The sequence below is a fragment of the Varroa jacobsoni genome, unplaced genomic scaffold, assembly GCF_002532875.2.
Source record: "Varroa jacobsoni isolate VJ856 unplaced genomic scaffold, vjacob_1.0 scaffold_481, whole genome shotgun sequence".
Classification (NCBI taxonomy): domain Eukaryota; kingdom Metazoa; phylum Arthropoda; class Arachnida; order Mesostigmata; family Varroidae; genus Varroa; species Varroa jacobsoni.
Genome location: NW_019213383.1, coordinates 42,671 through 68,960, shown reverse-complemented (window position 1 = coordinate 68,960; position 26,290 = coordinate 42,671). Strand labels below are relative to the sequence as shown.

The window sequence follows — 26,290 nt, the reverse complement described above, 5'->3', positions numbered from 1 at the left end:
GATATATAAAACGCACAGTGTATACTACCTATAATTTTTCGGCATTTTATTACTATTGCTCATTATAGTAGATTCATCATATTTCTGGCAATGGCGCGGTATGAATGGAAGTAGTCGAAGCAACGATCGATTAATAACTTTTTCGTTTGTATAAGGCTTTATTGTCGTTGCTTTCGTAATAGTTTGTCCGGGGGTCGTGCACTGAAATCGATAAATGCAAATGCGATTGTATAAAGTAATACCCCAAAGTAAAAGTTCACACGTTGTACTCGTTAAGGTCACTGCCCATTCTTCTTGGCTGCCTGCCCACAACGTACGCTTCCGATGGACCTTTGGATCACAGTCAGCTGAATACTCCGGCTAGTGGCGGCTTCAGTATGAATATTTCTGCCATCAACGGCGATATTTGCGAAATAGTTGAGCCAAAGAATAGTCACTTTGAACTAAACGAACTTGAAACTAACTTGAAACACTTGGAACTAAAATGCAAAGCTGTATGACCACGCCAGTTCATTAGACTATGAACTATTACTCCGGGAGGTTCACAGAAGTATTCTCGTCAGAAGTGAAACGTTTGCCTTTGACGAAGTGGAAATAATTTTGGAGCCCATAATTATCATTTATTCTATCTACCATTGCAAATCGAAGGCTTTTTTTGGTCGAAAACCCAATGCTACCTATTAAATCGTTGATTAATAACGGGCATTGTTTATATCTAGAATTGTATTTCATGCATTTTCTACCAGGGGAGCACTAGTCCCTCTATTAGTATCCGTGCATAAGGCAGACAACCAAGTAAACTATTAACAGCTATTCACTGCCAAATTTGAAATTCGTGAATCCTACGGTCGCTTTGTCACGTGTGACGGTTAAATCGAACGATTTTAGACCTATATTTCATGGCTAGCTTCTTTCGTTGCAAAGACGACATGACTAACGAGATAGAAGGACATGTGTTGTACGCGAATCGTGAACTAGGTCTTTCGTTAAACCGCGTTCCTGGACTCACTGCAGGCTGTGGTCTGAGGTCTGTGTCCGAATCGTCGCCAGTATCTATGATTATTCTATTTCTAGTTACCACAAACCGCAATAGAGTAGAAAAGCCTTGCGCGGAACGTATTTGCCCTTAAAAGTGAATAGTAAAGGTGCCTCGATGTGCGCATAAGGCTGGCTGTAGCCGATTCTAATTTTGGTCGTGAGTTATTGCATTTCGAACAATGTGATCTATAGGTAGTCCAGAGGACAAGCTCGCATGTCCACCATCCTTTAAATATTGTAAAGCGTAAGCAAATTTTTGATCATAGTTCACACGAGTCATTGCTGTCCATTGTTGTTACGCTCAACCATTTTAAGTAAAACCTATCCCAGAGAGCAGTCTAGTTAAATATTTATATACAAGACATTATGCCGTTCCCACTGTATCGAACGCGATGTTATCACATCGTTCTGATCAGCATAATTACGCTGCGGCAATATGCACTTCGGCGAGGGTCATACAGTTCATAAAAGATAAGCCCTTGTATACCGCAGAAATCAGGATAAAATTATACATTTTTTGTCATGAGGTAGAACTTTGTTGAGATTTTACGCTTTGCTAGGCAAAGATCCTCAATATAAACGGAGTCTGACGTATCTCACGGAACAGCTTTGTCGAACATGCCTTAATGGAGCAACATGTCGGTGTTCAAAATGTGCGCGTATTGGAACGCATTGGAGTGATGCAGTCTCTCCAGCGTATCAAATAAATATGCCAGAATTCAGTAAATAGAGGCTGCTACAACAAATGGAAGAATTAAGCAAGTAAAATTATTGACCTAAGATCTGTGCTGCTGGTACGCCTACTATTTGCTAGCCAGCCATAGGGAATAGAGTAGCTTCAAGCTGTGTGACGGTGTTAACGCGTCATGGTACCGATTAGCCATTGAAAGCGTTCTTGTCTCTGCTCAGCCTCGTGATAAATCAGTCATCGTATCAATAGGCTGAGATGGTTGGCTTGAGACAGTTTATAACCTTCTTAGCGTGACGGTCAGCTGAAACGGGCCAAGAAAGCGATATAGCCGCATATGTGCAATATATTAGGTTTAGGTTGGCTTCATTTCTGGATTAGTTTGACAGCCTGTTGACATTTTCTATGGATACGTGTAAGATTGTCGTAGTACAAATAGGAGATGTGAGATCGAGTCCAACTTGTAGTATTCATAAGAGCATCACGAATTCATTTGTGCAATATAACTTATTAAACGATAGTCGATGAAAGCGAACTGGGTTACTATTTTTGGCATCTTTTCAACTCATCTATCAATATATCAAATCACAAATAAAATCGATCGGGCCTGCAGCTCATCCGCATGTTATCTAGTGATTATATAATTGTATACTGCTTCACATGCAGTTGCACCTTTTTGTGCTTGCAGCGTCGCAATGAGTTCACGTTTGAAGTAGATTTCAATCAATAGATTACTAAATATTTAATACCGTGTATTTGTGATTGTTTGTTTCTCTATTTGATTTAATAATCACGCGTCAAACGACGGGAAATCGGATCTGTACAACATTGTTATTACTATTATCGTTATAAATGTTATAGAACTGTGCTTGCAAGATCCCAGAGGAACGTATTTGGTACTCGCGTAAAAGCCATGCCAAGAAGGAAACAACAGAATAAAGATCACCAATATAAGCCCGACATACGAAATCGTTTTGTCATCAGTGATACACGGTAAAAAGGGTTTCGTTGCGGGCACAAGAGCGTACACTCCTCTCCGCCAGCGACCCTAACGTTAACCATCAACTTTGTTTAGACACTTAGCGCTATAATGGTGAGGCTTTGAATTAAGTACGTGAGTATGAGGACACTTCGAATGTCTAGCGCGTCTCAGCACATGTTAGGCTCTTAGAAGCGTTGCCAGCTTACATGAAAGCAATAGTGAACCAAGCTAGCGGACTCTGAGGCCCCCAACAAGTTGCCAGCACCTAGTTTGCCTAATCGGGCGGTAGCCTGGTTATCGAAACAATTATAGTTCAGATCTCTGTAACACGAAAGACATGAAACTGCGCATTTACAAACTAGCATTTCTCATGAGACTATACTTATGTTGCCGCCCAGTCGTCTATTTGTCACTTGATGTTGTATACTTTTTAGCTGCTCCATGCGCAGAATTATGTCGAGCCTATATTTCTACAACTCGCAGCAATACGGTAAACAACACCGCTTTTCTGTGTCAGTACGGTTTCTATACTTTGTAGAACTTTGCATCTTCGCTAGGCGGCCAATTAGGTTAGTAAGTGTTAATTATAGCATGTGTGGCCATCTGTTATTTTTTCTTCCGCTGCCATTATTCTATTAAATATCCAATAGAAGCGTCTGTTGTACCAGTGGCTTATCTACGCTGCTCTAATTGTAATCTATGATATTACGCTGACAGTCCGGATGGCTCAGCGGTTATGATTGTTCACACATGGTGAACGGTAGGAACGGTAACGACGTTAGGCGAGTGCGCGTATGTTTTTGTCTATATCTATTTTCATTGAAGTAGTCTATATCCATGTTCAGTGCTGTTAATGATTGTGTGGTGATGATTGCGTCTTTTCGTCAGTTACCGCCATCGGCACGGTGGCGGGTGTTTGCCAGTCGTTGCAGGCATAGGTCATTCCTCCCTGTGGGTCGGGGCCGCTGGTACATGGATGACTGGCGTAGGATCATCGGTCCGACGCGAGTTGCTAATGCTCAAAGCTCTAAGTGATAGCAATAAAAAATACTTTGCACCATTGATTACTCTGTCCAAGCGATAAATGCAGACCAACAGTGACTAGCTTTGGAGGGTTGAGATACTTCTGTTTAAGTTACGGGCCTATTAAATTAAAATCGTCTTTTTATGCAATAGGCCAAACTGTGAAGCGTATAACAAAATGGTGGTTAATTCTAGTAGCGCATATACATTTCGGCGCCACTGTGCAAGTATATATATGTATATATTGTACAATACGAGCGGGAACCAGGAATAGTCTTATGACCATTAAAGCGCCGGTTGTTATTTCAAAGTGCAGGCTTATACTTCTAGGTATTAAAGCAGACTCGTAAATGCTCTGCGTGGAAAGTCTAGCTTTACAGGCTAGCTAGATTAAGCGCCGTACGAAAGCTGACCAGAAGCAAAGATAGACGACAGAAAATAGATGCATCGAGCTTTGCTTCCCTATAGTATTATTTTCGATAATTTCCACTTACTTTGCATGTTGACCTCGATGGCATCGTATGAACCTACTGATATCGCTTTAGACGAATGTCAATGGGTAATGTACTATTATACAAGCCATGTCTAAATTATATATTATACGATATCGTAATCCTATGTTGGTGGTTCAATCAAGCATTTGACGTCTGTCCTAGAACACAACCAATAGCAGGAACGGCAACGGTGGTGATGCCTCATTAACTATTTCTGTCGGCCGGCATTTAGTTTATTTGTTCTGGGTAACGAAACAGCTAAGGCTTATTCAGCGGCTGCCCACAGTCCTGTTTCGGTTCTGTTTGATTCGGCTTTTCTGGGCCTGCCCTGCCCTCAAGTGACATATTTATGGTCCTCTGCGTAGAGTAATGCTTCCTTTCTCTGCAATTGAGAGCGCTTAGAAAGTTAAAAAAAAAAAAAAAAAAAAAAAGAAAAACCAGCTCAAAGCTCTACCAACAAAATAGTAGTTCTAAAGACATTTCCCCAGCAACAATAACAACAATAAAGACGAGCATCTAGTCTATCTAATTTCATATGTTTTTTTGGAAGAGAACGATAATTCGAGGAAGGATGTCTGTACGGCATAGAGGTTGTATCAATCGAAATAAGCCTTAAATAAATACAGGTGTAAATTCTACATACACTGGCCAGATAAAAATTACAAGAGGTGCAAATATGGCAAAGGCGGTGCTGGCAGTGACAGCAGCTTTAGTCAAAGCAAGTAAATGAAACGGTCGACTCGATTGAAGTCTGTTATTTTGCTATTCTTGTGTTTATAATAGGCGTATACCTGTTGCTCCATCGATTTAGTATGTATTGTGTTTATGCTGTAAATCCACGTTACCTATTTCTTGCTGTTTATAGAAACAACGTGTATATAAATGTTTACGTGACCTTGTGCCGTTGACTTTTCCAAGTCCGCATTGATTGATTATGGTTCCGTTCAGAGTGCGTCGTGTCTCTATCTTTCTCAGCAAGCAAAATCCAGCCAGCGGTGCTATCTTTCAGCGTCAAATATGTATTATATGATGATAGTTTGCATGTTTGTCAGGACCACATGTAAGGAGCGATGCATTGCTTATACATGTGGCACGTAGAAAAAGCAGTGGTAGAACGTGTCTTAATTGCTGGGGTATATTGTAGTTTCGTCTGTTTTCTACATCTTCTAACAACCGTGGCTGTAACAGTCTTTTCCTTTTAGTGTAATAGAATTTGAGGAGGAGTTAGTTTGAAGTTGTGAATAATTCAGATAGCAAGTGAACCTAATCAGTCATAAAAGTTCTACCTTTAGTTAGGGCACTAACGAAGTTTAGCGCAAATTTCAGTGTATTCGCTAGGGGTGGAAGTTGGTCGATTGAGGTGCCCATATTTTTAACTTAAAGGAAACCTATTTTTTACGTGAACTACAGCTGAACTTATGGGCGACCCGATTAAATTGGGACAAAACTAATGTACTAGTGGGCATAATGCGATCGGACAAGTTAAAAGCAACGGCGCGAGAATGACATCTCTACCTGCGTGTGCACGCTTCGGGGGTGGTGGTAAAATAACAATCATAATCGAACTGAATTTGTATTTGTCAAATTGTTCTCGTGGTCAACTGAGCGCTTCAGCATAAGTGTATCCTGTAATTGTCTATAACTACTAAAAATAATAGTGGTAATAGCGAATTAAGTTGCGAAATAATAATAATAATAGTAATAATAACATATCGTCAAAATTATGACTAGAAAAAGGCAATCTTGTTACTCGCGTGGTAATGGTTTTTCTGTAGGCCTGATTGCCGTTAAAAAAATAGTAAGCACACTAAATAATACTATGTTTGTGTGGAAGCCTGATTTGGTGCGGGTAGCAAGTAGCGCTCAAAACTAACATTCCCCGTTACTTCGAAATTTAGATACCAATCTCTAGCTGTTTCCTAGCTGTTTTCGTCTCCCTATGCCTATTGGTTCGATATAATGTGCCGATGTGTTATATCGATAGAGTATTTTCACGCCTACATCATTGAGTTTCATTAAACAGTGAGTGCTTATAGCACGGCCAGACGTTCGATTCGGTAACGGTAATTGAGATGAGCGTGGTAATTAATTCAGCGGAAAAATTGACGCATGTTTTTCGTTGTTAAACTGTGCACTCTGAGAGCACTGGCTCGTTCCTTACCAGCAAGTCGCCACAGGGATTCATTCCCTCACTTTGACTATTAATAGTTCAGTTTTGAGTAGTCGCTATTGACTTGGTCTACAAACGTTGCTCAGCTGCCGTAGGATCTCCTCCCGTGGTGAAAATAGAAACCGCTGGATTAAGTACCACAGTTGTGGTACCAGCAGTTTATTCGTTAGCGGCTTCTAGGGTCAACTTAGAAGCTGTAATATTACATCCGAATTCGATAACGCTTTGTTTGGGCCTGGGAGATATCTTCGCAGACTACTATTCACAGAAAATTGCTATCGTAAATAGACTGCAGCAGTGTCCTATCACTAATATATAGTTTTTGATTGTCGGGGGAAGCTAGATGCTAATGCCAACCCGGTTACGTACTGAAAAATGGCGGACACAACAAACGGAACTTCGCAGCATATAATGAATACGATGCCGATGAGACAAGCTCGAGCGGAGAACGAGCTCACGTATTGTGATGCAAATGTTGTTCTCTGGGTTTCGGGCACGAGTCCAAAGTGGATAGATTTTAGAGGGTATGTGTGTTTAAAAAGACACAACGCTGCATAATTATTGCGGCCAATTGATTAAAATGATTCGTTTTTTCGAAAGTTTTATGGACCCAGCATGTTTTGTTATGTTGCACTAGCAGATTTTTGATTGATATATATATGTATTAAGCGCATGTATATATAAAATGCTGTTTAATACTTCAGGCGCCATCGGGTAATCGCTCTATACAACAGCGGAACTGAATTCATAGGGTGTGCTCATAGACAAGAATGCTTTACTCAATGACAACAAAAAACACACGACATCAAATTGTGTTTCAAGTATTTTATATGTGTGTATTTCCTGGTTCATCGTTAACTTATTACGTCGTTGTTATTATTATTGTTTTTTGATAATTTGATTCGTCACGATCATTCATTCGAATGAATGAATGTGAGTCTGTGACGATAAAGCTTCCACAAAGTAATGCTGCTGAATTTCCTCAGGTTTTTCTTATTCAGGTTTTGTAACGGGCTCTGGACTACCTGAAATGTGTTCAAGCCGAAAATGAGTATGCGGTTTGATAGGTATCACAATAACGTTAAATAGCCGTCATTATCAGATTGGCGTTTGAGATGAGGCTTCTCGTTTGTTTTCTATTAGACCATGTCATACCTGTTCGCACACGCTAAACGTAGGGTAACTGATGTTTTACACAACTATAAAGAATAGAAAGTTTTACCTACGTACATTAAATGAGTCTTAGCTCGTTATAGCTACATCGTCATTTTTGTGGGCGCTTTTGGTAAGCGTCGTATATAACTCTTAGGAAAATCATTTTTAGAACATTGCAACTGCGACCGGGCTTCACTGAGCAAGGTTAGGCTAGCAGGTCTTTGTCACGGTCGAGGTCGGCTAACCTACAATCAGGTTTTGCGAATGTTCCATGCGCATTCTAACTGAGCTTATTTATCCATTCATTTGTATAGTGTATTAAAGTCGTTCTCATTTACTTCCATTACTGAGGCATTGTTCCATTCGGAGTCAACTTCCAATCGGATCGACTAATCGAATTACTCGGAATCAATTTACTATGTTCGGAAAATGGGCAAAATTCAGCTATTCTTAAGGCGTAACGAACTGGATAAAATTCTAGTAGATTCATCTGCAGATGTCTTGTGATGCGTTTAAAGTTAGTCATGGTTTCATTCGCCGAGTAGTGGCCGTTCTGAAAATAACCTCGTGAATATAATATTAGCGACAGAACGATGGCTCTAGTGAATGGTATATTACTATCAACTCATAATATTGTTCGTAGAATTATTAGATTGTGGCGTCGTATCAAAGTCGTTCGATTCATCAATTTCGTTTATGGCCGATGAGGAGACATTCCGTTACTAGAATGACGACTTGATCCGACCGGGCTTAGGTGGATCCTACGTAAAATTGCGTGGGCTCGTTCCGTTGGAAGGTTCTTAGTGGAGTAAGTGAGTCAACATTTCAACTTTAGTTTGAACGGCCTTACCAGTACAAGTAGAAGAGGTTAGGGCTAATTAATGGTGACGGCAACGGAAGCATCAGGACTTCAGCGAAGCACGACAGACGGACGTCACCTTCCTTCTAGAAAAGCACAACTAGGACTGTAACCTGACTCAACTGTAAACCAGTTCGTGCTTTTCTAGCTTCGATAGGGTAGAACTCGACTTTGATTGGGTGCTTCCAGATAGCCGCACTGTTGTTTATCGTCGAGATCTGCGTCTCGTTCTTTCAGCATGTTGCAGTACAGCATATAGAATTAATTCATCCAGCCTAGCCCTATGAGTATCGTACCATTGGCGACACTTAGAACATGTTCTGCTTTTTTCGTTGCCTCGTTTTGATTGGCTATCTATAGAAAATTATAATAAAATTATTACCATCATAATAGTTATTACTGTTATTATCACGGGGTCTGTTTGAAAAAGACAACGTAGCGGCAGAAGTTTCGAAGTGTTCCACTGAAATAAAGGAATAGGTAAGTAAAGGACAAATGCGTTATGCTCGTTGCTGTTCGCTACTGGGGCTTGTTCCGCGAACCCCAAAAACAACAGACTAGATGTCAGTTGTGAGTTTGGTTATGTTAATAATAACGATGATGGCGAGGTTTGTTCCCTAGGAAATTGGATGGAGTAGAAAAGTAGTCTTGAGGGTTTGAAGCTCTACGCATCGAACTGTCGCCGGACATTATTTTACCTATCTACTTCACGTGGAAGATTGTCGGCCCTGTAAAGATTACAATTACACAACAGAAATTGGTAACAATAACAGTCTTGCCGAGACGAAACCTAAGCGACGAATAATTATGACGCCGCATTGCTTTACCCATACGAAGATACTTCCCCTTTTATTTTACACCAAACGATAGAAAAAATTATTTTCTTGCTCTTAGAAAACTCGCAGACTGCTTTAATTTTTCTTTCGTCTTCTTATTCTAATTAAACCCTTTGTGCTGTCCTCATGAGTAAGTTAGGCCAACCTATAATACTGATAGAATACAGTTCAACTTACAGAAAATAATTGAATCAAACCGCCTTCTACGTAGCTAGTAGCTGTTTTAGTACATACAAAGGGTTACGTCTGAAGGAAAAAACAAACGTTCAAACTCGATCTAAATATGCCAACAGACTTGCTCCTCTGAATAGTAAGGTTTGCTACTTGTGTACCAGGGTCGCCTATTTCCAAAAAAAGTTTGATTTATGTATAGATAAAACATTTCTTTTTTTTCTGTGAGTGGATGGTTTAAGTGTGTATAAAGAGCTAGCTTAAATGCTCAGACATGACTAGAAAAAACGTAAATAGAATTAAGCAGCGTGAGATTCTATGCACTTTTCTCTTAGAATAAATCATCTTTGTGATGCTTCCTTTCTACACAAGATGTCAGTCGAACCGAAACCGTGACAAAGACTGTTACTCTTGTTGGCACCAAACGCTGACGTATCGTCGCGTGATAACTATTCATCCTATTATATTGACGTATTTTTCACCGCCGCGCCTGAGCTTCGTGTGTCCAGTTGAACTATATAGCGTTATAGCTAGCCCACTTACAAATGTAAAGCAGTTTGCAACATATCAAATATTTAAAATACTCCTGATGCATAATATAACGTCATTCGTTTATCTTCGTAGACTCATTATCACGTCATGTAGTGCTATTTTTGTATATTTATTGATAGATCGTTAAGTGTCTCTTCAAGATCACGCTCGTTTAAGATGGAGCACGCATTTGGTCTTTACCTTTTAAGATGACCCTGCTGATTTAACTAGTAAGATCACATGATTCTTCAAAACTCACTGATCGTTAGTCTTAACAGAATAGGTAGCCTATCTTCGTTTAACATCGGAGATGTAAATTTGTACTCGAACTATGCTCACATAAGGCGCCGGAAACTCAATCCATACCGAACTCGCGAATATTCCAGTGCTAGTTACCGTTCTTAACTTCTTGAGCCTTTAACGTTATTGTTTGATGCTGCATAAAGAAATATATAACTATATAGATTGCCTTCAGACACTCGTTCCAATGAGCTGACATCTGTGACGTTTCAAAAACGGTCGAACGCACTCCGTTTCGTGGTGGCCGTTGGCCATTCGAAGAAATGGCACTGCTAAATTCAATGTTCGAGACAAATTACATAACGAGATTTAAGTAGCTGCTCGCGTAACCCTTGACGACGGCAGTATTTCCCCTCCGAAATTCTTTCCCTGTACCATTGATCGGTCACCTCTACCATCAAGCTGGCCATAGGACCAAACGCAGTAGACACTTTACGCAGCGGCAGCATTATCTTCCAATGCTTTTCAGTGAGCTAGAGCTACACCTTTTTTTGATAGAGTATCCATTCCATAAATGAAACAAGTACACCCTAGGCATTGTAGCGGCTTGACTATCTTTCTATTAGCGTTAGCACGTTGATGTTATCGTTACTCTGGCACAAAGCGAGAAAGGCGGTCGGACGACCACAGACCACGGCCCGCTGCTGTTACAGCCAGTCGTATCGTTGTAGAAACATTTTCATGGGCTGACTTTTTGTAAAAAGAGAATCCTGTCGTTGTGAGAATAACCCAGTCAAATAGTTAACGGAATGTGAATGCTACCGCTCTACGTAAATCGGAAGAGGCTGCGGCCGTTAGATGCTTCCGCCGTGATAATTATGACCGCAGATTGGGTCGATTGCTGTTGTAAGGATTGCCCGAGTTGGTATCTGTCCACGGCAGCTATAACTGCCGTTGCGGATTCACTTTTTAGTCTGACAATAGCCTCGTGCGGATCGCCTGTCGTCATTACCTCGTTCCTTCCACAGTCCAATGGTTGTCTGTTTGAATCCTTTATTAGCATATGCTACATGCGTTCGCTCGGTGTCGCCACGGTTTTTTGTCGCTTCCTTTATGACGGCTCGATCGTAGCGCACTTTTTTCAAATAAAGTTCTTATCTAAAATCATTTACTTTACCACGATATTGTATACTTTAATTTTCCATATATATATATATATATATATATATATATATAGAGCGCCTTGTTTCGTTGATGCAACAGTCGTACTCGTTATGGCTGGAAATGAAACCGTTGAAATATGGGCGCAATTACCGACCTGGTTTTGTAGGTGAAACGTCGTACCTTCAAAAGCTTGCAGAAGGATTTGGCCGGTTTTTTTTGGGAAAAATTGCAAGACAGTTCGGTGTTTAGCCGCTTTCGCCATTTCGACGAAGATTTTGCATTTGACTCTAATCGAAATCTACCATGGTTTGTAATATCTATCTATCATGGTTTTGTAATATTGATACCGTGATGTTATTTAGTATATATTGTTCGCTGGAAATATTAGCGTAGTAATTCTTGTAGAGACAGGTTATTATATTTACTGTGTGTTTCACGTCTTTGAATGCTCGATAATAATTATCGCTATTAGTAACTAGGACGCCTATCATTTGTTTACTTCAGTATGTTAACATTGCTCTATGTTGGACTTCAGGTTGGTGATTGAGGGTAAATGACGCACCGCTCGCTGGACATGCGTCTGATATCTCGCTGTAAATCAGCAATCTGGCTTCGTTAGAAATGGTCTGATAACGCACCAGCGGGACGTGACTATGCGTTGATCCTCTCAAGGCTTCCCTTAAATTAGGACAAAGTTGGAATTAATGGCGATTGCCTTGGGAATATGAAGGCTGACTTATGCACCAGTCGTCAATTAGGACAGTGGACGCGCTGAAGCAATTTGTCAGCTATTTAGGATTTATTTTAGGAAGATACGGGCAGTGGAACAACCACGCACCGACATTAGTACACAAGCACACGTGTTTGTGAAACCACACATAGACAATGCAATGTTTAAGTAGTTCTAGTGGGCACCAATAAGCTACGTAAGTGAAGGACGCACTCGTAGTAGTAGGCCCTTGATAGCCAAGTGAACAGATAACAGATACAAACCGAACCGACTGATATACGAATTGTCAGCGGACTCAGCTTGACATAGTCCTGAGAGTAGAAATACTACTAGTGGCGTAAAGTAAGCGATTCGTCTATGTCATATATTTTAGGCTGACCTAGACAGCAACCATTTCAACAAGTTCAGTTTGTACATGCATCGCTATTGATCATTCGATAAGAAACTAGAAATAGCAGCAGACAGATATTAGATTTATCTAGATTGTTCTGCTGATAGCCATCTAAGAAATTAGTCTTTTCTGAACAGGAGAATAGTTTCTAAATGAAACTTCTTTTTTCCTTCCACACTTTCAGGGAAGCATGTCTATTGTGATCTGTGATGATCTCCGGAGCTAAAGTTTGCTACAAGAAGAAGCGGTTTTCGCCTTGACAACGCTATAGTGTTGAACTCGGGTTGTTTACCGCGAATGAGCTAATCCGTAGTTCCATCTCTTCGCCTACGAGCATCGTCTGCACCAGTAGCTAATTCCGTACGATAACTCAGGCATTCTGCCGACAAAATAATCAGTTATCCTGTCTGTGTCCTGGGTATCTAAGCGAACATCTGTTTTGTCGCGGTAAGTTCGTACGATTAGAGAACAACGGCGACGGTGACGTCGTCGTCGTCGTCGTCGTCGTCGTCTCATTGTTCGTTGCTGTAGAGCGCTGAGGGACACTAGGGTGCGTGCTGGAATTCGGAGGTTAGGCGATGATACGATGACAAGAGGCGGCCTTACCCTAAGGTCGCCTGCGTCCGCGCTTGGAGCGACCCAATCCTCGCTGCCTACACCAGCCGCTGGTGGTGGGTGGCAACCGGTACCTTCATCTCAGTTGACACTTGACAGTGGCGTGGGAGTATCGATATCCCTTACCTCTGCAGGTTGGGAGGGTAGCGGTGGTGCGATATCATCATCATCATCATCATCATCGACGAGAATATGCTGCCGCTCGAGTGAATCGCTTACATCAGTCTCAAGTCCAATTCAAGATCTGGGTTATCGTTTCAAAGCTTTAGGAGTGGAACAGCCTCTATCCGCTTCACACGTCATCGCTGAGCAAATCTTCCAAAGACATCTCAGTCAAGGTGTGTTCTTTATTTGGCTGAAACGATCGGCTAATTCAGTCGAGGAAGCTCGTGCTTTTAACTGTCCTCCATAGCTGGAAGATTCTATAGTCCAAAAATTGAAACTCCCGAACACGAGACCACTATTTCGTATGCGCTAGAAATGGTTCGTTAACACAATCTCTGAAAATGGAAAAAATACATGAAAAAAATACAAGAATGTAAAAATATGTATACTGATATAGTACAGTATTTCTCCATGGTGTCGCTAAGTAACATCGTCTTTTTATCCGCTTGAAAGCCAATGGTTAGCGTAACATTTGCAAGTCACTATCTCCTTTTTAGTACGTTTTAAAATTGAATTGCCTACCTTTATTTGAGCAGTAATCCGGCTATGAAAAGTGTTTATATCATGTCACTAAACGACCTGTAACACACTGTGTGAATAGACAAGACTTAGGGCTCCTGACGATTTGGCTATCATCATTTGATTATTGAAGTTGCCCTTGAAATTAAGCGAACATAGGTTTCGTAAGCGATTTGTGTCATTAAAGTTTGTATGCATCAAAAATATCCTTGAGCACATAAAGATTCATTGTGACCAATGATTGCCATAGATGTCACATGCGCAGAGGTCTTAATTATCTAAGAGGAAGATAAAAAGAGGCTAAAGGCTGGCATTGCATTTTGACGGCGCGCAAGTAAGCCGTTGTTCACCCTATGATTAAGTAGCCTTTAAAAGTTAGATCATTTATAGCCTAAAATGAGTAGCAGAAGTTGGAGTATTTAAAGGTAACTGGTGAACGAAATGATGGCGCTAAGGTAGAAGAAAATTTCCGCAAAAAAGCTTGACACGAAAAGGCTTGTGTACGGTATAAGAACCGATTTTTTATACGTACACTCATTAATAACTATAGACGAATTGATCAGAAAATATCTGTTACGATTCGTTGAATAATGATCAGATATATCTATCTGTCCGATCTTAATTGTGGAGTACGTCTCAATAAACCTTTAAAAAATCTTGAACTGTTTGAGCAGAATAAACACAATAGGCGACATTAGTCAAATGAAGCACAGCCAATAAATAAAATTTAGGTAGAAGAATTCTAATGACAGTGTCGTGCTGAATCGCAGATATCTTTGATGTAGGGTCCGCTATGTGATAAGGATATTTTGATATCGATCGCATCTTCTAGGATGAAATTATATCAAGACGGAAAAGTGTCAGGGGCACTTGTTGTAGCCTCGTATTAGGATTGCTGCTGCTGAGATAAGACGTTTGCTAAAAACTAGATTTTTACCGAAGCGGTGCTTATGAGAGAAATATACCAGCTCTTAGCATACAATGACGCTTTTTCCGTTCACGTTGCCTTCTTCCGCGTCTTATACTGTCAATTTCTTCAGGACAATTGCGCGTAGCAGGCTAATAATGGTGACCTGGTGATGTAGACTTTTCGCAGAGCAGATCATAGTACGATTTAGATATAGCTAGATGTCCGCTTTTCTGCACTATAACCAGATACAGAAAGAAAGTTAAAAAAAAAACGCGTATAAAAGCAAAGATACTCATCAGATAAGTAATAGGCCCATGTCTTGTCAATTTTTATTCTTTGGTCTTGGTTTTATACGCGTATTGTTTCGGCAGTGTATCCACAAGCAGTAAATTGGCCTTCATCATTTGCTGTCGGTCTCTTAGGTGAAATTTATCGAATAAATACGGTACAAACTGTAGATGCGTATAATACGATACATTTTTTTTGTTTGCATACAATTTTTTCGCAGGTTCAGCTTATCCAAGCGGACTCCCTCTGTCTGCCATGCTAGCTGGAGCTGGTGACCCTTCAAATGGGGACGCCAACGCGTCGATATGCGTTGGGGGCTGTGGTGGCAATGGTGAATGCCTTTCGGGTGTGTGCTACTGCAAGGTCGAGTTTGCCGGCGGCACTTGTCAGGAACCTAACCTCTCATTCTATATTGCTTTTTCGACGATCTTCTATACGATCTGCGCAATCAGTTTCGTCCAGCTGGCGATATGCATTCGCTGTGAGTTCCAGCGACATCATAGCTCCACCTCTGGGACGAATCGACTGACGCGAGCCTTACGTCTGACGACCCAGAAAGCGCTGTATGGACTGATCTGTGTCGCCACTGCTCTACGAGGTTTCTACTTTTCGAGTCCGGACAACGCAGAGCTGAAGTGGGCCAAAAGTCTTTTGTCGGCATATTATCCCGTGCTTTTGACAGGTGTGTATGTTCGCTTGAAATAACTATGATGCTTTTTATCTTCTACTTATCACGGATTTCAGTGTATATAGACAATAATGTGTCTGTGTATGAATGTGTGATACGCCGGGTTTTTCTTCTTATTATTTATGAACAAAACAAGTTGCTTGCATTCTCGATCGGTTTTTGTACGATTTATTTTTTCTACGTTATTCATCCATTTACATCAATCAGCGAATAGCTCTGCGAATGTCGTATCTATTTTCAGTGGGAATAATGGGTCACGTCATTTCCTGTCAAAGACTTATGTGACTAAGCAAATTTATAAAATAAATTTTTTTCAGTCCTCGTTTGAGGTCTGTTAGACCTAATCCAATGAGATTTGATTTCTACGAGTTTTCACGTCACTTCAACTAGACGTTTGCTTTTCCTGCGCTTATTTCTGAAATTAAGCTAGTATGGAAACTGGGTTGATTTTTTCTCCTGCTGTATCATTATTACTGTTATTATAATTTTATTGAAATACCGGAGATTCTTCTCTGCGTTTTCCAACGTTTGGAGTAGCCAGCATCATCAACACAATAGGCACTGGTACGCGGATGAACAGGTCGAGGTAGAATAAATTTATGACAGAACGAGTAGATAGATTAGATGGATTGTCAGTTGGTTGTTTGGTGAGTGCTGAATAGTTGAAGGTCGAGCTGAGTTAGATAGTAGAAGTTCATCGAAACAGAACTAATGCAGACTAATAATAACGAGGACAATGTTCGTTGTCTTAATAGTAAACCTGTATTTGTTTGTGTCTATTTAAACTGAGACAATTGTTGTGATGATATACATATTAGAACTGCAGCAATTGGTCCAGTCGATTGCCCCAATGTACTGTTTGACTAAATTATAAAGTATCGCAGACTAGGTAATCATCATTCGTGATTCTGGAGCAGAAACAACAGTAAACATCATAAGAGCATTATGACATGTCCAGAATACCACTCGTAGGCGCTCTTGAACCTATTAGCTCGTGAACATCAATTTTGCCACTGCCTACGTGTGCATGTACGTGTGCTTTATGTCTACCGTGTACCTACGTATATATGTATCTGATAGTCCTAATGTTCATCATACTTACAACACTGTGGCCTCCATTATTGTACCCTTCGTAACCAAATGGAATTAAATGCTACACGGTACATAAGCTTGATCAGCCTAATTTTATCTTTTTAGAGTCGTCCTGCTCTTAATCTCTCTTAGCCTAAGTGAAGGCAAACGTGAGCGCAAAATGACAATCGTAGCCACTGGTTTAGTAATCGTTCTAGCTTGCCTTCTTGCTTCATTTTCCTTTGAGTTCGATCCTAACCCTACTAGTTTTTTCGCTTTGTCAGAAAGTTTGTCGACATATTCCTTCCTACCAGCGCGTTGCTTTCTGTCCTTTTTTTCTAAACGGTCCTATTTAATTTAACGGTGCTTGCTGATGGCGACAGCGTTAGTGGCCCGTAAGTCTCTTGTGTGTTTTTGTTCCTCATATGAAAATGAGCAATCTTATACATCATCATATATAGTATTTATGTGGTGGCCACGTTCCCGCGACGGTAGACCGTTAGTTACTACTGTAAGTAATGGCTTCGTTGAGTTTTGAAATAATCCTGCTTTTTCTAGCGCACCAGCTACTCTCGCGTTGATTGCTGTTAAATTGTCGAGTGACATTAAACCAATGTTTATGGAAATAACGAAATTACTAATGACATTGGCGCCATCATCGGCGCCTGCTCACGTGTGTCCAAGGATAACCTAACACGAAGCAGCTGGGATAGCTGATGGTCACTGGAGGTGTCTGCTGATCACATGAGCCATCATGATAGGGGGATATTCCCGAAAAGTTGTCGAAGATCTTTCTACAAGAAGTCTGCAAAGTATTTGGAGGGTCGTAACTGCTAGGAAACAGTTTCTTTTCACGACTAACGATTCGTTTGAAGTAATCGTAACTCTATTGTAATTTAGAAAAAAAAAGCCAAAGTGGTAGTCTAGTTATACCTACATTATTAAATCTATTCCGCATTTCTTGGTCTTTCTGTGTATCGACAGTTTATAGCCTATTGTCCTGGCTTTGTTCAGTGGCGGCTGGCTGGTAAAAATAGATAGGTTTGAAGTGTGTTAGAGAATTACACTGAATATCTGTCTGGTTCTTGATAAAACAAATTATCAATATTTTAGCAATTATTCAAATAATCAACTCCAATTTGAACCAGTGCACCGTTGTTTTTTAAATTCTGGTTATTTTATATTAATTAAAAATGATAAGTAAAAAAATAATGCAATTAAATTCTATAAAGGAATTTATTAAAGCCACTTATTTATTGTTCAAAGCTGAAATCGTTGATACATTCTTAGGAGAACCATCCATTAAGAAATACTGGAAAATTAATTTTATATTATATAAATTTGTTTCGGAAGTGGAACTTGCGATTACGTAACCCTTCGATGTTTAATGAATTCGAAAATGAAATTCCAGCATGAGCGAACAGCTTCCTGGAGTTGTTCCTGCGTAAGCAAAAAGCATGTGCTTGTTTATTTCAGAAATGTCTGATGTTTGATCTTGTGATTCTATCAATTTTTTTACATATTATGGTGCTTTTGTTGCTATTTTCAAAAAATGCTATTCCCTTCGAGAGATCCGTGACGTTATATGAAGCAAACCAGAATTAAACAACGCTTTGTCGTGATGTCCTACTATGCAGGACTCATTCGGGGCTGTCACGTCTTGGGTCTACCATGGCGTCATTAGTGGTCAAGTGTGTCTGTTCCGTAAACACGGTCTATCGTTCCGATCGAATTATTACTTCCCCGACATATTCGCCTAAAACGTATGACTTTTGAATAAAACGAACTATCTGGATAGGTATAAAGATAACTGGACTTTTGCATGACTTACGGCCATTCGTAGGCGCAGGAAATCAATATATATATATTACAAACTTTTCAGCTAGTATTTATTTTGCAGCTTAACGTACATTAACATTCGGCTTTCAGTGAGCTCACACTTTTTCTTGGCTTTATGTGTATGTATACGGAGTGCAGTTCTAGCGTAGTCCTGATCATAGTTTGTTGTTTGCATTTGTAACATTTGTTTGCACCACTATATAGAAGCTAAAAGTAAGGGTTTCATTTTTATTTAAAGGTATTTTTTATCTTTATAGGTATCATATTTAAAGCTTCACTGCATTGGCAGACTTCAGCATGTAAAATGAAGTTTGCATATACAATGTGATTTAAGCGTACGGTACTTGCTCGCTGTGAAAAACATTTTACAAAGAAACTAATTACGTCTTACTTAATGGAGTTTATTACTCAACTACGGAACTTATCTGACGAGCCCTAGCCCAATCTACGGCATAGATGCACTGTGGGAACAATTCTGCTATTACCCCCACTTTAATGAATTAAAGTTAAATATGCTGCATATGGTATAATGTTGAAGACAAGATATGAAAAATTTGTTATGGTCATGTTTTATTATTTGGAAAGGCAGTCTCGGCATTCAGGTTCAGGAGTATTTGGGTATTAGACTTCTACACGCAGTTTTACTCATATTTTACCGCCTGATGCCAGAGTAATATAATCTGTCGCAAACTGTCATTTTTTTTTTAGCCCAATCTTTAAAAACGGAGACACTATATATAAAAAGGGTCAAGAGAATTAGCCTTGCCCAGTTTAGCATATAAAAAGTAAACTAGAAAAAGACCCGCTGACTACCCTTGCGAAGGCTAAAAGACACTTTTCTGCTAATTAAAAGAACGCCTTTCATGCCGATAGCATCACACTGTGAGATAGTAGTTTTCTTCGAACCTCAACCTGATGAACCTAAACTTCTTAGAAGATAGAAGCCTCTCTTGGTTACATTCCCCTATATTCAATTGATCTTAGATATGTTTTCTAACGTAGTTTATATATATGAGTGCGTGACGTATTGTTTGCATTGCTGTGAACGGTAGGAATAACCGAGCTCAGCTTAACTTTTCATAGCGTTTGAGTTGTTATACAAAACCCATCAGGTGAGCTACAAGTCTGTAGCCGTACTAACCTGGCGTATTTTCTAGCGTTTCTGGCAGTTTACGTGACATCACGTTTATGGATTCGATATAGTCTACAAATTAGTATGCCGGCGGCCATGCGTGCTCCTGTGAGGCACTTCACGTTGATACGACGTCAATTCGTATTGCCACACCGCAACCGGTATAACTGACTTGGGCGTTGTTTTTGTTAATCCATAGCCGCTGGCTGTTTTGCCTTCTCATATTTTTGAAGGCCTCGTGCATCGATGCTAAAAAACTACGACAGTAATGGGTGCGCCGACGACGCATAGGAGTTCATGCTTAAAAGCGAAGCACATTCAATTCAAAATATCTCTCTCTGCAGGGTAATTTGATTATGGAAGAAAATGGTGGTCAAGTAACTTACCGAGGCATATGGACATCGACGTATTAGGTCTACGCAGAGTAGCTCTCAGGTAGAAGCCTTACGGTAGTATTTTACGTGTCGCCATTACATTCAATCAAAAATACGTATCAGTCAGTAACGATGAAGGTATACATCTGTCATAGCTTCAACAAGATTTTTGAATACTTTTGCTCTATTCTATTTCGTATTACTCTTGCGGGATTCACCTAGGTAATACTTTGACAGTAGTTTCAAATCCTGTTATGGTTGTTATTGCTAATACAATTGCTACAAGATTACTCATACAAGGCTTAATTATAAATGTACTTGACCTACTCACATGGTGGCCTGCTTTTCGCGAAAATGTATGATGAATCGTGGCGGGTGACGTTTTAAACGATGTTAACTGTCCATGCTACAAAAGGAACTTCTGTTGGCCTATGATATTTCTTCCTTTTCTTGTGCGACTTAATAATCGATTAAAGCAGATAAAAAAAATGTAGCACTATTTTTGTGATAAGAGCTGAAAAGATAAAACTAGACTAAGACTACATAATACATGCAAGCTTTTATAGGTACTATAACTTCGTCGAGATATAAAGCTTTATAGACTCGATCTAATATATTTTGACCTAATATATATCGAATTTACCCTTTATCGCTCGACCTTTACCAGCAAGAAACAGATTTGCGCTTCTCTGCAGACAAAGTTACTAATGCGAATGGGTGACAGTCTTTTGTGGATGATCGTTTCACTTTCATCACGTCATTAGTAGTTTAGAAAAAGATATTTTTTACTATACAAAATGGCTTTCTTCTTTGCATTATAATTATGTATGTATAAATAAAGTATGTAGCCATATGTTCTACGGAAAAGTAGCATGGTGACTTGGTGCAAAAATGGAATTTTGAGGAAGTTTTGTAGTATCATTGTTTCCGAAAGTTTTTGTCTACCAAACATTTCGATGTCACATATGTTGTAACGCTTTTGCTTTCAGGCTCATCATTGATTGTCTGCCTTTGGGCGGAGCTGTTCCACGTGCGGGATGCCCGTCTTGACCCTCCAGGCTTTCTCACCAAAAGCCTTCTCGGATTTATGGTCTTCAACTTCGTCACATATGCGCTTTTATTTCTGGAGATGGTCTCATCACAATACGCAGGTGAGTGTACCCGTGGCATCGTGACGTTTTCGCCAAGCTATCTATTTGATAATATAATCGAAGTAATATACGTTCGGTTATGAATGAAATATGCATTTAGTAAGGGCAGGTCAACTGCCATATAGGAACGGAGCGAGTGGCTGCAGACTGCCGGTTCCTGCTAGCGTAGCTTGGCTTCATCATAGCGGTGGGATATTGTTGATACTCGCAATACGTATCGATCGATCGTTTGCACAGTCAGACGGAATCATCGAAGTTTGCGTTCGATAAAATCTTGCCCAAGGGGTGGGTCAGTGAACGCAAAAATTTTCTCACAGCTGAAGTCGAGACACTTACGACGCTCGAGGCGGTGCTTCAAGGGAATTCAATTTGATTACAGCTTGGACAAATCGCAGCGTTTTTGCGCCATCTGCGCCCAGGACTCGTCGTAAAACAAGCCATCTTGAAGATGCTATGCTGCAACAGTTGTAGATCAGCTGTTATGTAGGTGTTGACCGAGCTATTTAAAAGTTACCGTTTTTGCCAGGTGCGTCAGTGCGTGCAGCGTGAAGTCAGTGCGTTCCGGTATATCCACGTTTGTTTTTTTGAACTTCGTTCAGGCAATACGTGTGTCCCTTTCAGTTGGTGTCAGGCATAATAAGCAAGGCTAAATTCTGCTATTTTACCATCTCAGAAAGTTTCTATGAAACACCAGCGAGCGAGGTGCGTCCCGTAATACCCGTTGGGCTGTGGACAACTTTTTGTGCCTGTCTCTGCATGAACGTATATTGTGTTATTCGCGTGAACTACAATAGACTGAATTGTCGCGGACTGAGGATTCAGCCCCAAGTCTGCTTTCATAAATATCATCCCTACTGTTAGATTCTGTATCTATGCTTTGGCAGGCATATATACTAATATAGTAGTATTCTCGCTTTATAGAATTACAGCTGAATTAAAAGAAAAAAAAACCCTTTTATTCTATAAAACGTCTCTTCTAGCTATGGATGTTAAAGCTATGATTGTATCCTATACTTTTATGCCTTTGGACGGAAGCGTATTGACATGGCCGCTCCATGGCCGAGTACCTCCACCGCAGAGTCCTTATTTTGTCACTCAGCCAGCCGATGCAATGACAATTCTGACCGTTTTGAGGACGCAGCCTTCAATGGTCGCATTACAGCTATATTCGTCGTACGTGATTTACGTACGTTCTCTTAGTTCATTCTATTTCATTGCGGGTTTGTGTCCTCAACACGTACAATTCTTTCAGTGCTTATACTTTAAACTTAATGAGTCCGGATAGTGGGTGAAATTTCGATTTCTATGTACTTCGTTAGAATATTTATTCAAAAACAAACGCTCAATCTACGATCAGGTATCCTTTGAATATATGCGAAGTACACTCATATTATTACATTACATTATTATTACATGAAGAAACATTATTACAGTGACCTAATCCGTATACTGTTATCGAACTTTGTTAAGAGAGCCATATTCAGAAAATATGAGCCCCAAGCTCGAAGCTAAACACTGCTTCCAAGTACTTCCTAGACACACTTTCAGGTACTTTCTCGTACAATCTTATCTAGTCTTTCAACAAAAATTCGCCAACAGATGAAGAATTTACCTGATATTAAGACCTAATCTTTGCACGTAAACTGGCTTACCTCGAAGTATTGATCTTAAGCATAACAATGTGCCCTGTACTTTGACTGAGCTCATTGAGCTTTCTAGTGCTACCAGGGACGATACTTCGCGTAGAATCGCATGTGAAGTTTATAGCATTTAGCCGGCGTTTTCGATCCGAAATATCAATTTGCAATACACAACACTTCAAATAGAATTTTCTAAAAAAAGAGATACTATTTCAAGTTATTATATTAAAAATTTGGACTCAGCTCGCAAAAGTTTCCGACTAGTAATAGATAACGTCTAGATTTTAAGACCTTTGTTTCGAGGAAATTCGCAGAAATCCAACCTACCCCACTTTCTCATACACATTTTGATGAACGATTTTTTACGCAAAATCGAAAATGGATAGACTATATAACCGATAATGGTACAACTTCAGCGTATATACTAGACGCATGTCACTAAATGAGTGTTGGTTCATATCGTAGCCTGCATCTTCTCATATCAAACGCTTACGTTTTGATTTGATTCAGTGATACTGTCGAATCGATATCGTGTAATGGCTGCTACTTTTAAGAGTACGTTGGATTCTAATCCAACCGTTTTATGTTGGGAACCAGCGGTTCCGATGGTAAAACTTGAGACAGCTAACAGAGCTTTGGCCGCCTTTCATCTTATGTCTCCGGATGAAGAAAAAAACACTGCTTGCTAGCATGTAGCGAGCACAGCATGTATTGATAAACAAGTCAAATAACGATGCTAATTTTATCTGGCTCATGAGGAGCTCTGGAGATAACCTCGGGTTGAATTTCGACTGCCAGCTTGTGACCGCTCAGCATAAATCAGATTATATTTATACGTATTATCTCAATATACTATAACCATTGTACACAGCATAGTCTATTCATTTGTGGTGACGGTTTCGGCACTAGTCGGTAGCAAATTGCTTTTTCTCCTGAAACCTCAGTTTTAACAATATTTTTCCTTGAATTTTTACTAACGCTATTTTCACTTAGTCTACGGCTACTCTCTAGTCTAACGGTTTGGCCTTGGCCAACGAGTAGTGGGGTTGCGGTATATTGAGCTTTGTCATCAAACGACTGTTCAAAGCCGCACTTTACTGTTAGGTTCGGATTTTCGAAACATCTGAGGCTTGTGCTATAGAGCTATTGTCAACGTGAATATAAGCAAACTTGTGATATATATGTTTATGGTTGCTATTAAGTACAGTTGAACATAGTATGATTTGCCTTACGACAACAAACAGTAATATTCAGGAAAACTGGAAGTATGCCATTTATTAGACAAGCCAGATCGACTGTCGAGTTTTCCGCGTCTGAATTATTTGAATTTGAGTCCTAAATTTTATGTTCGCTAGTACCGTGAAGCATTGACTCAAATGGTTGGCCCTCAACGAAAACCGAAACATTTTTATGCCGTGGTAAAAACCTAGAGCGAGATATGTGGTCTAAACTTCAATAGATAAACACGCGGGGACACTGGGAATACAAGGGTGCTATTCATTATGGGATAGTAAGTAAGAGATAAAAATATGCACCATGGTCGCCCTAACAGGCACGGTAGGCAATTTTCGTGGCTTAACCATAACGATAAGCTACGTTTTATATCCTAGACCGTCTTACATTAGGCGTTACAAGGCGATGACAAAGCATTTTTATTAATAATAGAAATATGGAAACTCTAGAAATAGGAATGACACATAACTGAACATGTAAATCAGCCTATCAGGTGGCTGTAGATGACTATAGGTTGAGATAGCAGTGGTCTTAAAACCGCTAGTCGCGGTCATCAATGGTGAGCTTTGAAAGTCTTCTGACCCTTCATTCATGATACGTCACCTAAAACATCGATATGAAAATTGGCAGGTAGCTGTTAGTTAGCAAATAAATGATTACACACGTAGCAGCAGATCAATTTGGCTGCTTTGTTTATAACAAGAAGAAATTAGCATTGCAAACGTATACAAATATAATGATGTAATGATTTATAGTAGGTGAAACCTCGACTACCAACACGATCTATACAGCTACCTGGAAACGAGCTCAATTTATAACTATAGTAGTTACTCTCCGCTTAGATGTTTTCGTAGCATGTGACCATTTTTTGTCTACTTCATATTTAGAAAAGGAGCCATTTTTGTGTGTCTGCAGGTTACCATGAGGCGGAACGGGCTTTGCTGTTTCGAATATTCAACGGTTCATTTGCTATTCTAATGATGATTGTGGTCGTTGTTTTTCTCGTCTACGGCGTGGAGGTATTCATCAAAATTCGCGGAGCATTTCTCACAGCGCTTGGACCTCATACAGAAGTCAGCCACGTGCCAGACAGGTAGAATCACACTTCCCTGACAGAGCTTAACTTCCTAACAGATCGATGAATAAACTGATTTTAATTCTCCTGGAAAATCTGACATTTCTAACTATTATGGTGAAGCCATATCACCTCCAAACAGTTACCTACAGCTTATTAAGAGGCAATTTCAAATTGCTATGTATAAAGTGATTACACACGTAAATCAAATGCGATACACGGTGAGACGAGCCTCATTTCATCCACCGGCCAACTTTTCCCAACCCTGGGAAACTACATTACCCAGTCGGCAAATCTCCTTTCGAATATGTGTGTGTCTACAAGACATAAATTTACTATACGCAGATCACGTTCGAATTCGCTTTTTAGGTCACAACAACACCAAAGTCGCGTTGGGCTGGTCACATACGCCCTGCTGACGTTGGTGACGGCACTTTTCATCCTATCGGATATGACCGGTCCTTTGTGGAAACACCGGGTAGCACTCGTGTCCCGTAATATTTACGAGGTGTCGTTTCGCCTCATTGAGATAGGACTCGCGCTCTGGTTTCCATGCGTCCTCTGGAATTGTGTGCAGCCACAACAACTTTGGATATTGAACCCGAAACGACTGTTGATGCGTAAGCCTACTCAGATTCGAAGTTCCGCACCTGAGGATTTAACGAGATTCAGCGGCGGTACGTGTGTCATTAAACAATACCATGTTACCTCTATTATGTTAACTGTGATCGCATAATACGCAGGACGCGATATGATGGCGACACCACGTGCTGTACCATTTTTCTACCGTATTTCCTACGATACTTATCGATAATTGTTTATGTCGACTCTGTAACATCTAGATTTTTCTTGTCATCAACTTTTCTATTATCATTGTAGATCTGGGCTCTGTGGAGCGGCTTGGTCCACCTGAGTGCTTCATATGCTACGATAGTGATCGACGCGATGCTGGACCTTTAATACGGCCCTGCAATTGTAGGGGTGATGTGTCAGTCGTCCACCATGACTGTCTCAAGACGTGGCTTGTCGAGAGTGCTGCTAGCTCGCAGTGCAGCCGATGCAAAGTCTGTAACGAAGAGGTAACTAATTGAGTAAACGATATTCATTTTCCACTAGTT

General features: G+C 40.2%; 1 protein-coding gene across 1 annotated transcript in view; it reads left to right on the top strand.

Annotated features, from left to right (window-relative positions):
- LOC111260814 (uncharacterized) overlaps positions 1 to 26,290 on the top strand; it is a 33,406-nt gene that overhangs the window by 2,682 nt on the left and 4,434 nt on the right. Inside the window, exons 2-7 of the mRNA XM_022833843.2 lie at positions 12,657 to 13,425; positions 15,190 to 15,651; positions 21,063 to 21,224; positions 25,013 to 25,190; positions 25,542 to 25,849; positions 26,052 to 26,251. Of these exons, the coding sequence (XP_022689578.1) occupies positions 13,059 to 13,425; positions 15,190 to 15,651; positions 21,063 to 21,224; positions 25,013 to 25,190; positions 25,542 to 25,849; positions 26,052 to 26,251 (1,677 nt within the window). The 5' untranslated portion in view covers positions 12,657 to 13,058. The remainder of the gene's footprint in view (positions 1 to 12,656; positions 13,426 to 15,189; positions 15,652 to 21,062; positions 21,225 to 25,012; positions 25,191 to 25,541; positions 25,850 to 26,051; positions 26,252 to 26,290) is intronic.